This window comes from Spea bombifrons, chromosome 4 (assembly GCF_027358695.1).
Source record: "Spea bombifrons isolate aSpeBom1 chromosome 4, aSpeBom1.2.pri, whole genome shotgun sequence".
Classification (NCBI taxonomy): domain Eukaryota; kingdom Metazoa; phylum Chordata; class Amphibia; order Anura; family Pelobatidae; genus Spea; species Spea bombifrons.
Window position 1 is genome coordinate 113,043,233 of NC_071090.1, and position 15,392 is coordinate 113,058,624.

General features: G+C 53.3%; 2 protein-coding genes across 2 annotated transcripts; both read left to right on the plus strand.

Moving 5' to 3' along the window:
* Positions 1–6,158, plus strand: CLDN7 (claudin 7). The gene is made up of 4 exons (XM_053462591.1): positions 1–348; positions 4,865–5,029; positions 5,372–5,456; positions 5,776–6,158. Exons 1-4 carry the CDS (start codon positions 126–128, stop codon positions 5,945–5,947), a joined length of 645 nt encoding a protein of 214 aa, XP_053318566.1. The 5' UTR covers positions 1–125; the 3' UTR covers positions 5,948–6,158.
* Positions 6,159–7,687: 1,529 nt separating this feature from the next.
* ELP5 (elongator acetyltransferase complex subunit 5) lies at positions 7,688–14,115 on the plus strand. Its single transcript, XM_053464409.1, has 8 exons — positions 7,688–7,786; positions 8,752–8,812; positions 9,003–9,083; positions 9,719–9,942; positions 10,275–10,444; positions 10,671–10,751; positions 13,438–13,538; positions 13,672–14,115. Exons 1-8 carry the CDS (start codon positions 7,735–7,737, stop codon positions 13,778–13,780), a joined length of 879 nt encoding a protein of 292 aa, XP_053320384.1. The 5' UTR covers positions 7,688–7,734; the 3' UTR covers positions 13,781–14,115.
* The last annotated feature ends 1,277 nt before the right edge of the window (positions 14,116–15,392 follow it).

A 15,392-nucleotide genomic window follows, 5' to 3' on the forward strand; every position in this document is an offset into this window, starting at 1 on the left:
TTGGGGGTCTCCTCTCTCAGCCTCTCCCTGACCTTTTGGGGGTCTCCTCTCTCAGCCTCTCCCTGACCTTTGGGGGTCTCCTCTCTCAGCCTCTGCCTGACCTTTGGGGGTCTCCTTTCTCAGCCATGGCTAACTCTGGGCTGCAGTTGCTGGGCTTTGTCATGGCCCTCCTGGGCTGGATCGGCCTCATTGCTGCCACCATCATGCCCCAGTGGCGAATGTCCTCCTACGCTGGCGACCAGATTATCACGGCTGTGGCCATTTACCAAGGGCTGTGGATGTCCTGCGCCACCCAGAGCACGGGGCAGATCCAGTGCAAGGTGTACGACTCCCTGCTGCAGCTGGACGGTAAGTACCCTGGGGTGGGAAGGGGTTAACTGTGTATCCAACCGCAGATATTTCAAGGACATGAGCGGTTTTACCCCTATGCACTTGCCCCTGGGGAGGGTGGCTGCTGCCTTCCCCTCCCAGACACCTGATTCAGCCGCAGGTGAGCTGGCGCTCTGCCCATGGGGTGATTTTTACCCTGTCCCCATGCTGTGTGAATCCCCGGCAGGGGTATTTAGGAACATCTGTGTCTTAATGCCCCCCTCATACCTGAACGTGGCCCCTTCCCCACCCCCCTCCTCTGTCCTGCATAAACCTCCCCTCCCCACCTGTGTGCGCCTTCAAAGACACTTACTGCGAACCAGTTAAACTGGTTTCTAATGGACTCCTCCGCTTCCCTCCCCCACCCGGCTGCCTCCTGGGAGCGGCCGCATACTATTCAGTTTTACCCCTTTATAGTAGTTTTTTGGGGGGCAAAAAGTCGCAGGGGTACTTAGAAATCACCTTGGGGTAACAGTGGGGCATGTAAGCGCCTGTATTCCCAGCTCCCGTTAGCTCTTATCTGGGGTTGATAAGATTACTTGTGTGGCAGATAAGAGGTTATCGCGGGTCGTGTGAGCGCCAAGTAGCAGGGCGTACCCCGGGACGGGCGCCTAAATATATAGGTATATGGATTATATAGCCAGGAGCCGGTGTATATACACCCTGTGATAGAGCCTATGGATTATATAGCCAGGAGCCGGTGTGTATATACACCCTGTGATAGAGCCTATGGATTATATAGCCAGGACCCGGTGTGTATATACACCCTGTGATAGAGCCTATGGATTATATAGCCAGGACCCGGTGTGTATATACACCCTGTGATAGAGCCTATGGATTATATAGCCAGGACCCGGTGTGTATACACCCTGTGATAGAGCCTATGGATTATATAGCCAGGACCCGGTGTGTATATACACCCTGTGATAGAGCCTATGGATTATATAGCCAGGAGCCGGTGTGTATATACACCCTGTGATAGAGCCTATGGATTATATAGCCAGGGGCCGGTGTGTATATACACCCTGTGATAGAGCCTATGGATTATACAGTGGGGTGTGTAGTTATATAGGTGTGTGTGTATATTATATAGTTAGGGTGGGTGAGTAGAAGTATATATAAATACTGGCCGGGGTGGAGCCCATGGATTATATAGGCAGGAGTGGATGATGTATAATGTATGACAGTAGGTGGTATATGCCTGCTGCGTGATATGAGATGTAGCATAAGTGCATGATGTAATAAATTACTGATCATAGTCTATGGAATGATAGATATGAGTGTGTGATATAGTCAGTAGGTGATAGATACGCGCTGTATGATGTAATATGTAGTACAGTGTGTTTGGAGTATATGATACATATAATAGTGGTGCGATGTATGGCATGTATGATATAGTCAGTAGGTGATAGATACGTGCTGTATTATGTAATATGTAGTACAGTGTGTTTGGAGTATATGATACATATAATAGTGGTGCGATGTATGGCATGTATGATATAGTCAGTTGGTGATAGATACGCGCTGTATTATGTAATATGTAGTACAGTGTGTATGGAGTATGATACATATAATAGTGTGTGATGTATGGCGTGTGTGATATAGTCAGTAGGTGATAGATATGCGCTGTATTATGTAATATGTAGTACAGTGTGTTTGGAGTATATGATACATATAATAGTGTGTGATGTATGGCGTGTGTGATATAGTCAGTTGGTGATAGATACGCGCTGTATGATGTAATATGTAGTACAGTGTGTTTGGAGTATATGATACATATAATAGTGTGTGATGTATGGCGTGTGTGATATAGTCAGTAGGTGATAGATACGCGCTGTATGATGTAATATGTAGTACAGTGTGTTTGGAGTATATGATACATATAATAGTGTGTGATGTATGGCATGTATGATATAGTCAGTAGGTGATAGATACGCGCTGTATTATGTAATATGTAGCACAGTGTGTATGGAGTATATGATACATATAATAGTGGTGCGATGTGTGGTGTAGTCAGTAGGTGAAAGATACGCGCTGTATGATGTAATATGTTTTATCACTGTATGTATGGAGTATGATACATATAATGGTGTGCGATGTATGATCTAGTCAGTAGGTGATAGATACTCGCTGTAATATGTAATATGTTTTATCACTGTATGGATGGAGTATGATACATATAATAGTGTGTGATGTATGATATAGTCAGTAGGTGATAGATACGCGCTGTATGATGTAATATGTAGTACAGTGTATGGAGTATATGATACATATAATAGTGTGTGATGTATGGTGTGTGTGATTATAGTCAGTAGGTGATAGATATGTAATATATAGTACAGTGTGTATGGAGAATATGATGCATATAATAGTGTGTGATATAGTCAGTAGGTGATAGATACGCGCTGTATGATGTAATATGTAGTACAGTGTGTATGGAGTATATGATGCATATAATAGTGTGCGATGTATGGCGTGTGTGATATAGTCAGTAGGTGTTAGATACGTGCTGTATTATGTAATATGTAGTACAGTGTGTATGGAGTATATGATACATATAATAGTGTGTGATGTATGGTGTGTGTGATATAGTCAGTAGGTGATAGATACCCGCTCTATGATGCATGTAATAGTGGTGTGATTTATGGCATGTATGATATAGTCAGTAGGTGATAGATACGCGCTGTATGATGTAATATGTTTTATCACTGTATGTATGGAGTATGATACATATAATAGTGTGTATGATATAGTCAGTAGGTGTTAGATATGCGCTGTATTATGTAATATGTAGTACAGTGTGTATGGAGTATATGATACATATAATAGTGTGCGATGTATGGCGTGTGTGATGTAGTCAGTAGGTGAAAGATACTCGCTGTAATATGTAATATGTTTTATCACTGTATGTATGGAGTATGATACATATAATAGTGTGCGATGTATGGCGTGTATGAAATAGTCAGTAGGTGTTGGATGCGCGTTGTATTATGTAATATGTAGTACAGTGTGTATGGAGTATATGATACATATAATAGTGTGTGATGTATGGTGTGTATGATATAGTCAGTAGGTGTTAGATACGCGCTGTATTATGTAATATGTAGTACAGTGTGTTTGGAGTATGATACATGTAATAGTGTGCGATGTATGGTATATGGCATGCCATATTACATGTTTATTACATGTGGTTATGTAGCCTGCATATACAGTAGCACTGTCGATACTACAGACCAAACACACGCTAAGTCAGAAGGTGGAGGTGTCTTGCCATGGGAGCTTACAATCTATTGGGGCGTTGCAGGGGCTGTGGAATGACGGTTGGGATGGGGCAGGTCACTTCCTCCACGTGGGGCTTTTTTCTGCCCCAGGCCTGTTTACCCTTTGTGTGACTCCCGGCACCGGTTTCAGTGATACTGCCCCCCCCCCTTTCTTTCTCTCATGTTCTGGAAGCACTCCCCCCCTCCTATTATCCTGCCCTCCATTATGTCCTCTCCCCTCCCACTATCTCACCTTTCCCCCCCTCTTCCTGCCACGCCTGAGTTTCATGACACGGAAGGCTCTCTCTGGGAATGTTTGTTGCTCAGCCTCGCCCTCCCCCTGAATGCTCCAGGCTTCCTATTGGTCCATTCAAAGCCACCGGTGTATAGATGAACCTGGAGCAAACGTCTCCCAAAAACTGCCCCGGAGGGTCTATACTGTGAACAGGCCCCCGGCTGTGGGGGTATAGCCTTGTCCCGTGAGCTTGCACTCTGGGTGCTGCATGCCATGCAGAAGCGCATCCGATTCCCAGGGGGACACGCCTGTCGTGGCTTTTATCCCGGGCAATAACTTTAAGGTTATTGCGTAGGCCGTAAGATCTCTAACCCCACAGATGTCCAACAGAGCAGAAAGCGCAGGGTCAGGATGCCCCGCCGCCGAGGTTATTGTGACTGGCTCGGGTAGTCAGACGTGGGAAATGGGGCGTCTCTGAAGTGGGCACCAGATGCAGAGGGTCGGGCTAGTAAGGGGGGGTCAGTATTGGGGGTGTAAGCGACGGATCTCTCCTGTACTTTATGGCGGTGGCCTCTGCTCCTTGGTGCCTGTGCCCACAGGGGCCGTCCACGCTTGTGTTCTTTGCGGGTCGGATGAAAGGGAGTCACGGCTGGGTCGCTGTGTGCGGGGCCACGGCTGCCTGGTGCTAGCCCTGCGTGGAAGGTCGCGGGGCTTTACTGCGTACCATCCCTGATGCCCCTCTTCTCTAGGTTCACTTATGTGTGATGGGGATACAGGGGTCCCCCACATCACCCAGTGAGTGTCTCCTTGTTGCCCACTTGCCCCTTGTTACGGGAAGGGTGGAGTTTCCAGGAGCCGTTCTGCCACACGGCTGCATGTTTTGAAGGTATTAGATACATGGAGCCGCCTTCCCCATGTGCAGGTAAATCCGGGGCTCGGAGCCCTGTGTTCTGGGTGGGGTATCAGGAAGGGTCTAATCCCCATTTTCTCTCTCTTTCAGCGGCTCTGCAGGCCACTCGCGCCCTCATGGTGGTCTCCATTGTGGTGGGGATTTTCGGGATAGCGATTTCCACCATGGGCATGAAATGTACCAAGTGTGGCGGGGATGACAAGACGAAGAAGGCGCGGATCGCCATGACCGGAGGCTTCGTGTTCCTGCTTGCGGGTGAGTTACCCCCTCGCCGGGCCACACCTGCTTTGGGACCACACCAGCTGGTTTATAAGAGAGAGGATTTACTCGGTGGACGCCTCCAGTGGAGCTCTGCTCACTAGTCCTGCATAAAAGTGTTGAGCCAGACCACAATCTCATCAAATGGGTTCTGCCTGCTGCTGTGAACATTAGGATCCTTTGGGGTTCTGTCCCGTACTGGGTCGCCTCGTTGCCCCTGGTTCTGGCAGCTAGCCCGGTGCCGTAATGGTTACCGCTTCCTCCCCATGTGCCGATTTGCCCCTGTGCTGCCCTGTCGTCAGGCTCTGCCATGTTGCTGACCGCTTTCTCTCTCCCCAGGTTTGGCTGCCCTCATCGCCTGCTCCTGGTACGGGAATCAGATCATCCGGGATTTCTACAACCCCCTGACGCCCATCAACACAAAGTGAGTGACAGCCGCATCTGGGGGGCTTCTCCTGGGATGGCCGGGTCCTCTGACCCCTCGGCGTGCATTACCTGCTTCCTAAACGGAGCATCAGGAGATATGGGGGGCAGTTGGAAGCTGAGTGCCGGTGGGGTCGGGAAAGTGTCCCATGATAAGCTTGAGGATGTCGTTGGTGCCACGGGGCATTTAAGAGTATGACACGGTGATGACCCTCCCTCCGTTTGGGTCTCCAAGGGTTGTAGACTCCCTTCTTACCACGTGTGGCAGATTGAATGTTTTGCCCCGTTACTTGCCCCTGACCCTTGTCCTTTGCTTCTAGGTATGAGTTTGGAGCCGGCGTCTTCCTGGGCTGGGCAGGCTCCTTCCTGGTCATACTTGGCGGCGCTCTCCTGGCTTGTTCATGCCCTCGAAGGGGCAGCTACGGAGCCAAAGGTTACCCAAAAGGTGGGGCCCGGTCCAAGGCACCGTCTACCGGCAAGGAATACGTCTGATCCCCGTGACCTGAAGCGGCCCCCTCGGACCCACTTCGGAAGGAGGCAACTGTGACCATGGGTGGACTCGTATGCTTCTGGGCAGAGGGACTGGTGGGAAGTGTGTATGTGTGGGGGGGCGGTTCTGCTTGGCCCCCCAGCTCCGCCGAGGACTTGCCCGGCTCGTTGTGGCAGATTACCCCACGCTCCTCTTGGATCTATATATATATATATATATATATATATATATATACACGTTTATTTTGCGTGGGACTTGTCTATTTTTAGCTCAAACCCTTAACCCACAGACCGTGGCCCCCGAGCCCCCGGTGACGGCCGCTGCTGTATAAATGGCTGCCGTTTGCTGATTTTTTTATTAAGCTGGGATTTGAAGATGGGAATTTTGTAAATAAATTTTGTTTTTTGGAAAATATGCTGTTTTGTCTGTCCTTATATGGAATATACAGGATTTAATGCCCTGTACCGGGGTTGCTAAGGGTTAATGTGGCTGGTGCAGAAGTTGATGAAGAGCCACAGATTTGCCCCTCTGTGGAGCATCTGGCACTGATGTGGTTAACCCTTTAACTGTTATAACCACATCTGCTGATGGGTCCAGCACAGGTGGGGTTAAAGCTTGATCGATAACGCCTTCATTGCACATCATGACTGAAAAGCTCGACAGCGAACCCGCCGGCGCTGCCCCGGGAGCGACCGCAAGCGCCGTAGCGAGATTCTGCCTCTCACAAGATGGCGGCGAACACGGAAAAAAAACTCCTCAGCGTGTTTCTCCAGAACTTTCCTGAGAAATCCGCGCGCCCTCTGCAGGTAGAATACAGGTACTGCAGCCAACCGTGCTGGTCAATGGAGCCCGGCTCACTAATCACTAGTCTGACAAAGGCGGGGAAAGGAGCGTCCGGTTGTCAGACACGTATATGGTTTGATGAGGTAACATAAACTGCCCCGAAAAGCACACGGGGGGGTTGGGGGGGCAGATTGACCGGATTTGGAATAAATAAAAACAAAAAGGCAAAATGCTGCTTGTACTTCCTGCCCCGTAACCTGCAAAACACATAAACACAAAAAGCATAATAAAGAAATTGGCGGGGCAGAAAATGTATTCCGCAGCAACGGGGGAAAAAAATAAAAGTTAGAAAAAGCGCCCCCCCCCCTTCAAGTTTTCACCGTAAACTAGACAATTTGATAAAAATGATGCGATCTGAAGGAATTCCTGCCCTGAAAAGATTATTATTTTCGGGTTCAGTAAATGAGAGGAAAATGTGCGCTAAACCCGAGGAACCGGCCTCGGCGGGTACAAAACTCCCGGTGCTGACGGGGGTAAAAGGCCCTGTCGGGGCAAATATTCTGGGGTTGCTCGAACGCCGTCACGTGTTTAGTCCCCGCTATGGGGGTTAAAAAGCAGAGCGGCCCCCCGATTCTGCCCCGTGATCAGGTCCTCAGGCAGTGCGCGCCAAAATTGGGCTCAGGGCAAAGTGTGAGGGAACCCCGGAATTTCTGCCCCAGGTGGGGCTTTAACAGAGAATTAGCTGGGTCTATAAACGTAGCACCCTGGAACCTGGATGGGTTTGAATACAGTCCGTCGGCAGAGGCGCGGGAAGCCCCCACAATGCTCTGCAAGTTACGCAAACATGGCGCCCGAAACGGAAACACTGGCCGCAGGGGGCGTGTTTCTGTCGGCGCCATGTTTGTACACCTGTGTATCATTGGGAGGCTCGTGCGGCGCCATATTGACACTCTCACGAGGCGCCTATTGATGATGTATAATCCTCGCGCTGGTTGTTGCTGTCAGCATGCTGCATGATCTGAGATCGTCCGGGTTCAGCGGGGTTCTGCTAATCACCGGTACCGAACGAGTTCTGGTGTCTCTGGGGGTGTAGTGTGTCATCTGGCACCCAGCGGGTTGGGGTGACTGGGTTATTGGGGTCCGGGTTCCTGGGAGTATGATCAGTCGCTGGGTTCCCAGAGGGGAGATGTTTTTGGCGTAGGGGGTGAATGGCCGCTGGGTTCCCCGGGAGAGTGGGTGTGGGGGGTGACTGGGCGCTGGGTTCCCAGGGAGGGTGGGTGTAGGGGGTGACTGGGTGCTGGGTTCCTGGGGAGGGTGGGTGTAGGGGGTGACTGGGCGCTGGGTTCCCTGGGGGTGGGTGTAGGGGGTGGCTGGGCGCTGGGTTCCCTGGGGGTGGGTGTAGGGGGTGGCTGGGCACTGGGTTCCCCGGGAGGGTGGGTGTAGGGGGTGATTGGGTGCTGAGTTCCCTGGGTGCTGGGTTCCCCGGGAGGGTGGGTGTAGGGGGTGACTGGGTGCTGGGTTCCCTGGGGGTGGGTGTAGGGGGTGACTGGGCACTGGGTTCCCTTGGAGGGTGGGTGTAGGGGGTGACTGGGTTCCCTGGGGGTGGGTGTAGGGGGTGGCTGGGTGCTGGGTTCCCTTGGAGGGTGGGTGTAGGGGGTGGCTGGGCGCTGGGTTCCCTGGGGATGGGTGTAGGCGGTGGTTGGGTTTTCTGGGGTTGGGTGTAGGGGGTGACTGGGTGCTGTGTTCCCATGGAGGGTGGGTGTAGGGGGTGACTGGGTGCTGGGTTCCCATGGAGGGTGGGTGTAGGGGGTGACTGGGTGCTGGGTTCCCCAGGAGGGTGGGTGTAGGCGGTGGTTGGGTTCTCTGGGGGTGGGTGTAGGGGATGACTTGGCATTGGGTGTAATGGGACACAAGTTGCCCCACTGACCCGAGGAGCTTTCTGTTCGCTCTTCATGCTGTTTCCATGGTGATTGGGGGCAGTTTGCCCCGGAGGGGCTCTAATTGTGTTGTTTCCCCTCGGCAGACTCCGCGGCTCACAGCGGCAGAGAGTTACTCTACAGCTTCGTCCTCGCTGCTTTGCAGAGGTAAGTGTGAGACGCCCCGGCCTGTCGGTAAAGTGAGGGTATCCCGGGACGTTCGCTCCGCACTCGTGGGTGAGTTTTGGGGGAGGGGCGCTCTCGCCGGGGGCACAGGTGCGGTGTGTGTCTCGGCTGACGGGTAGGGCCGTTCCCGGGGGCTCCACGTTTCCGGATTGTTCCGGGTTTTGTTTTCCAGGTCGGAGCGGGTCCACGTCTTCGGATTTGAAGTTTCCCGGGAAGATTTTGTGGCGGGTTTCCCGGAGGAGCCGGCGTCCAGGTGAGGCGCTCAGGGCCTGTAGCGGGGGGCTGCGAGTATATACGGGATGACTGAATATAGTGAGACCCCCTTCCCTCCGCTGGCGTCTTCACCGAGCGTCATCTAAACCCCCCTTTATCTGCAGATCTGGAGCCGCCATCGCTGTCAGTCATGTGATATTTTGGGTGACTTTCCCGGCTCAAACCCCACACTGAGCTGATGCTTTATGGCAGTGCTAATGAAGTCCGTTCTTCCATAGACTTTCATCAGTCAGAGAGTCCAACTGGGTGACTAAGACTGAGCCATTCCCTATTCCTACAGGCAGTATAAGGAGTCAGGGGCCGAAAACTTTATATTATGGGGCAAAAACCAAAACAGTTTGAACCGATGAGTGTGAAAAACAACTTTTTAAATAATATTCATCATACAAGAAGCACTTTTTTTTTTCTTGAGATTTTCCCAGCATGCCCCTGTTCCCTGTTGGGTGTTCATTTTACTTTGGATTATTTATCTTATAACCGGCGCAGGACTCGGGAGAGGAGGTGGGCTTCATGTGCTTCTGACATCACTGATTCGCTGTGGCGTGGAGGGCGTTATGGGGCAGTCTGCGCAGGATGATGGGGGATGGCACTGCTTATTGCCCTCTTTCCTCCTAGACTTGTCTTTCACGATGGCTTCTCGGACCCCCTGAGGTGGGGAGGAAACCCCCGGTCGCTCACCAAAGAGGATTTCACGGCGGGCCGGATAGTGGAACGCGTGGGGGGCTCTGCATGCGCCGTCACCGTCGTGCTGGACTCGTTGAGCTGGCTCCTGTCTCACTGCCCTCTCACCTCTGTCTGCCGCACCCTGCGCACCCTGTCCCGGAGCCGTGATGAGGCGGGTAAGAGCCACCGCCTCAATGGAGGGGGGGGCGCCGGTCCTTTGCCGCCCTCCGCCCCGGTCCTTTGCCGCCTGTTGGCCGTGGTGCGTCGCCGTGCTGGCTGGACGTTTGCAGAGTATGGAGACGGGTAGTACCCCTAACACTGTCTGGGGCAGGATTGGGGGTTTCCGTGTCAGCAGAGGGTAGTGAAGAGCGGAATCCACTAACCGGTGGCATTGGTAAATTCAGTCGTTTGCAGCAGAATCTGTCTGGCGTAGTGCTAAAGGTTTTCCCCTGCGTGTCCTGCGCATGCTTTGGCGTGTGCTGGTTCCTGTTACATGTTCCTTCCCCAGGGTCCCGTGACATACGTGTGCTGGCGTTCATGCATGCCGATCTGCATCCCGCGGGCGTGTCGGACGCAGTGAGGCTCCTCGCAGACACGGCCGTCCACGTGACGGAGAGGGGGGAGAGACACCGCGTCACCGTCACACACCGGAGGAGGAGCGGGAAGATTGTCATCGCGGTGAGTGACCTCTGACCCCAGAGCTGCTAAAAATATTCTGAAAACATGAATTTTGGTTCTCTTCCTCCCTCTCTGGGCATCTATTTTTGCCCCTGTAAATACCCCATTAGAGGAGAGGTCAGATGGCTGCACCCTTCTCCTGAACACAATGTAGTCCCGGCAGATTACCCTTAGGGGGCGCTCTGATTGGCTGTCTCATGGAAACGAGTGGCGTTTTTTTACGCAGGAGGAGGAGCTCAGGATACGTGACGCGTTCACTTTGGAAATACTTACCCAGCAAGAAAGTGAGCAAAGCAGACGAAAAGAGGTGCGTCTGAGGGGTCTCCGGGGCACAGGGGGCAGTTATTGGGAGAGGGGCAACTATCAGTGGCTGGAGAAACACTGCGGGGGGGACACGGGAAGTGGCACGGGAAACTGCGGGGGGGGACACGGGAAGTGGCATGGGAAACACTGCGGGGGGACACGGGAAGTGGCACGGGAAACTGCGGGGGGGGACACGGGAAGTGGCACGGGAAACACTGCGGGGGGGACACGGGAAGTGGCATGGGAAACACTGCGGGGGGACACGGGAAGTGGCACGGGAAACACTGCGGGGGGGACACGGGAAGTGGCACGGGAAACAATGCAGGAGGGTACAGTGTGATAGGGGGGCAGTGTGATACAGGAGGGGGGGGATACGGGTAGTATGGTGGGACAGTGTGATACAGGAGGGAGGGGGGGATACGGGTAGTATGGCGGGGACAGTGTGATACAGGAGGGGGGGATACGGGTAGTATTTCGGGACAGTGTGATACAGGAGCGGGGGGATACGGGTAGTATGGCGGGGACAGTGTGATACAGGAGGGGGGGATACGGGTAGTATGGTGGGACAGTGTGATACAGGAGGGGGGATACGGGTAGTATTTCGGGACAGTGTGATACAGGAGGGGGGGATACGGGTAGTATGGTGGGACAGTGTGATACAGGAGGGGGGGGATACGGGAAGCATGGCGGGACAGTGTGATACAGGAGAGGGGGATACGGGTAGTATGGTGGGACAGTGTGATACAGGAGGGGGGATACGGGTAGTATTTCGGGACAGTGTGATACAGGAGGGGGGGGATACGGGTAGTATGGTGGGACAGTGTGATACAGGAGGGGGGATACGGGTAGTATGGCGGGACAGTGTGATACAGGAGGGGGGGGATACGGGTAGTATGGCGGGACAGTGTGATACAGGAGGGGGGGATACGGGTAGTATGGTGGGACAGTGTGATACAGGAGGGGGGATACGGGTAGTATGGTGGGACAGTGTGATACAGGAGGGGGGATACGGGTAGTATGGTGGGACAGTGTGATACAGGAGGGGGGATACGGGTAGTATGGCGGGACAGTGTGATACAGGAGGGGGGATACGGGTAGTATGGCGGGACAGTGTGATACAGGAGGGGGGGGATATGGGTAGTATGGCGGGACAGTGTGATACAGGAGGGGGGATACGGGTAGTATGGCGGGACAGTGTGATACAGGAGGGGGGATATGGTAATAATTTCGGGACAGTGTGATACAGGAGGGGGGATACGGGTAGTATGGTGGGACAGTGTGATACAGGAGGGGGGGATACGGGTAGTATGGTGGGACAGTGTGATACAGGAGGGGGGATACGGGTAGTATAGCGGGACAGTGTGATACAGGAGGGGGGGGATACAGGAAGTATGGTGGGACAGTGTGATACAGGAGGGGGGGATACGGGTAGTATAGCGGGACAGTGTGATACAGGAGGGGGGGGATACAGGAAGTATGGTGGGACAGTGTGATACAGGAGGGGGGGATACGGGTAGTATAGCGGGACAGTGTGATACAGGAGGGGGGGGATACAGGAAGTATGGTGGGACAGTGTGATACAGGAGGGGGGGGATACGGGTAGTATGGTGGGACAGTGTGATACAGGAGGGGGGGGATACGGGTAGTATGGCGGGACAGTGTGATACAGGAGGGGGAGGATACGGGTAGTATGGTGGGACAGTGTGATACAGGAGGGGGGATACGGGTAGTATGGTGGGACAGTGTGATACAGGAGGGGGGATACGGGTAGTATTTCGGGACAGTGTGATACAGGAGGGGGGGATACGGGTAGTATGGTGGGACAGTGTGATACAGAAGGGGGGGATATGGGAAATATTTCGGGACAGTGTGATACAGGAGAGGGGGGATACAGGAAGTATGGTGGGACAGTGTGATACAGGAGGGGGGGATACGGGTAGTATGGCGGGACAGTGTGATACAGGAGGGGGGGATACGGGTAGTATGGTGGGACAGTGTGATACAGGAGGGGGGGATACGGGTAGTATAGCGGGACAGTGTGATACAGGAGGGGGGGATACGGGTAGTATAGCAGGACAGTGTGATACAGGAGGGGGGGATACGGGTAGTATAGCGGGACAGTGTGATACAGGAGGGGGGGATACGGGTAGTATGGCGGGACAGTGTGATACAGGAGGGGGGATACGGGTAGTATGGCGGGACAGTGTGATACAGGAGGGGGGGATACGGGTAGTATGGCGGGACAGTGTGATACAGGAGGGGGGGATACGGGTAGTATGGCGGGACAGTGTGATACAGGAGGGGGGGATACGGGTAGTATGGTGGGACAGTGTGATACAGGAGGGGGGATACGGGTAGTATGGTGGGACAGTGTGATACAGGAGGGGGGATACGGGTAGTATAGCAGGACAGTGTGATACAGGAGGGTGGATACGGGTAGTATGGCGGGACTGTGTGATACAGGAGGGGGGATACGGGTAGTATGGCGGGACAGTGTGATACAGGAGGGGGGGATACGGGAAGCATGGCGGGACAGTGTGATACAGGAGGGGGGATACGGGAAGCATGGGGGGATACGGGTAGTATGGCGGGACAGTGTGATACAGGGGGGGGGGGATACGGAAAGCATGGCGGGGACAGTGTGATACAGGAGGGGGGGACAGGTGACATTCTTCTTCCTCTCCCTCCAGGTGGATCCGACCGAGAAGCTGACGTTTAACCTCCGACTGTCTGATGCAGAGCGGGAGGAGAAGGCATCGGCCGCCCTGCCATATGTATTCAGCGCCAGCAAGTGAGAACTTCATTCTTATTATTATTATATAAGAAATGCCTTCTGGCTGCTGGGTGGCCCCTGCCAGGCTGCCCCCCCCATTCATGGAATTCATTAATATAAATCTCTTCATCTCTCCCCCCCCCCCCCCCAGGAAGTCGTCCCTCCTCCGCTCCTCCACGAGCTCTGCAAAGATCTTCTATGATCCGGATCCAGAGGATGATGTGGACGACGAGGATCCGGACGACGACCTTGATGTGTGACGGGGGCCCGGGGGTCCGGGCTGGATGCGTGATTCGTAATGCTGGCCCTTTCCGGGCTGTTGGGGAGGGCTGGGGTTTCTGCACCTTGACATGTTGTGGGGAGGGTTTTAGGGGCTGATTTCCTGGCCTCTGGTTACATGGTGTATCGGTGACTTGGAAGGGGGCTTCCTCTGTCCTTCTGCCCCGGCAGCAATCCGTACGTGGAAGATATGGGGAGCCCGGCGACCGACCTCTGCCTCCTGGATTCTGGGGGAACGGGGAGAGCGACCAGATCCCCGGCATTCTAATACAATATTCCTTATGGATTGTCAATAAAATGAGCTTTTTCCTCCCCACTCCTGTTGCCTTCTGGCTGTAGGAGTTCTAGTCTTGCTCCCAACCCAGAAAGCGATTATTGCGCTACACCTCAGAGGTCTCTTCTACAGATGATTACAGACTCGATGTTCTCTAGCTCTGATCTCTAGCGATGGAGCCAGGAAGCGACTGCCGGGGGGGGGGATCCACAGCTCAACCAAACACAAGGCGGGGAGATGGGGCGCCCTCTGCTGCCAGTAACTGGATGGGAGTAATGGGAGTGCAGGTGCTCTCCTTAAAGTGAACCTTTTTCCCGTTGCTGGTGACGGGAGAAAGTACACGGTGGCTGCTTATTGGTCGGTTTGCCTGGTTGGTGGTGGTCCTGCGAGAGTTCTTGCTATCCATTGGCCAGTTTGAATCCTTATCCGTTTTATGGTTCCCTTAATAAAGGGTCTTTGTTAACTGTTTGTGAGCTGGTTCTTGGTGGGATATGGGTTGGCATCCTGACATTTACATGTAAGCCCCTCCCATGATGAAGTGCACACGCCCCACGCTACCATTCTACTTTGTGTCACAAGAGTGAAAAGGGTTAAGCAGCCGCTTAGAGCCCCGAGTGGTCCTAGGGGCCCCGCACAAGTTGTAGGACGGGGTGTGTGTGGGAGGCAGTGGATCTCTTGTGTCTCGTTAGGGCCCCTGATAACCGAGTGCTGGCCCCCCGGGGCCCTGCATGGCGGATCACTGCAGCTGATTGGATGTTATCTCTGTGTGTTAGGAAATGTACATTTTCTAAGGTAATATAGGAACCCAGAAATCTTCTGACAGATCGGCCCCATGCGGCCCCCGCCTGTAAAGACCAGTCGTTGGCCGTGTCTTAGATTCAGGAGCCACATGCCTATCTCATGCATGTTTAAATTCCCTCACTGTATTACCCTCTACCACTTCTGCTGAGAAGCTGTTCCACTTATCTACCAGCTGACCAGTAAAATAAAATGTTTTATCAAACATATCTCTGTATAAGCCCCGGCAGGGGTAGGAGGGCCGGGTGAATGTGAACTGTGCAGGGCCACACAGGGAATCTGCCCCGTGGGTGGCAGTAAAGGATAGAGAGCGGGGACAAACCCAAAATATTGACACGCCCCTTACAGATGTCACACCCACAAGACACGGATCGCACAAGGAATCATGGCAGGCCTATCGGGTCCTTTCCTTCTGTGAGCACATGCGTATTGGCGGGCCTTAAGAGCTCCGCGCATGCGCTTTAAGGAATGATGAGTTCCAGGCGCTCCGCGCATGCGCAGTGAGAACCAGCGGGTCTCGC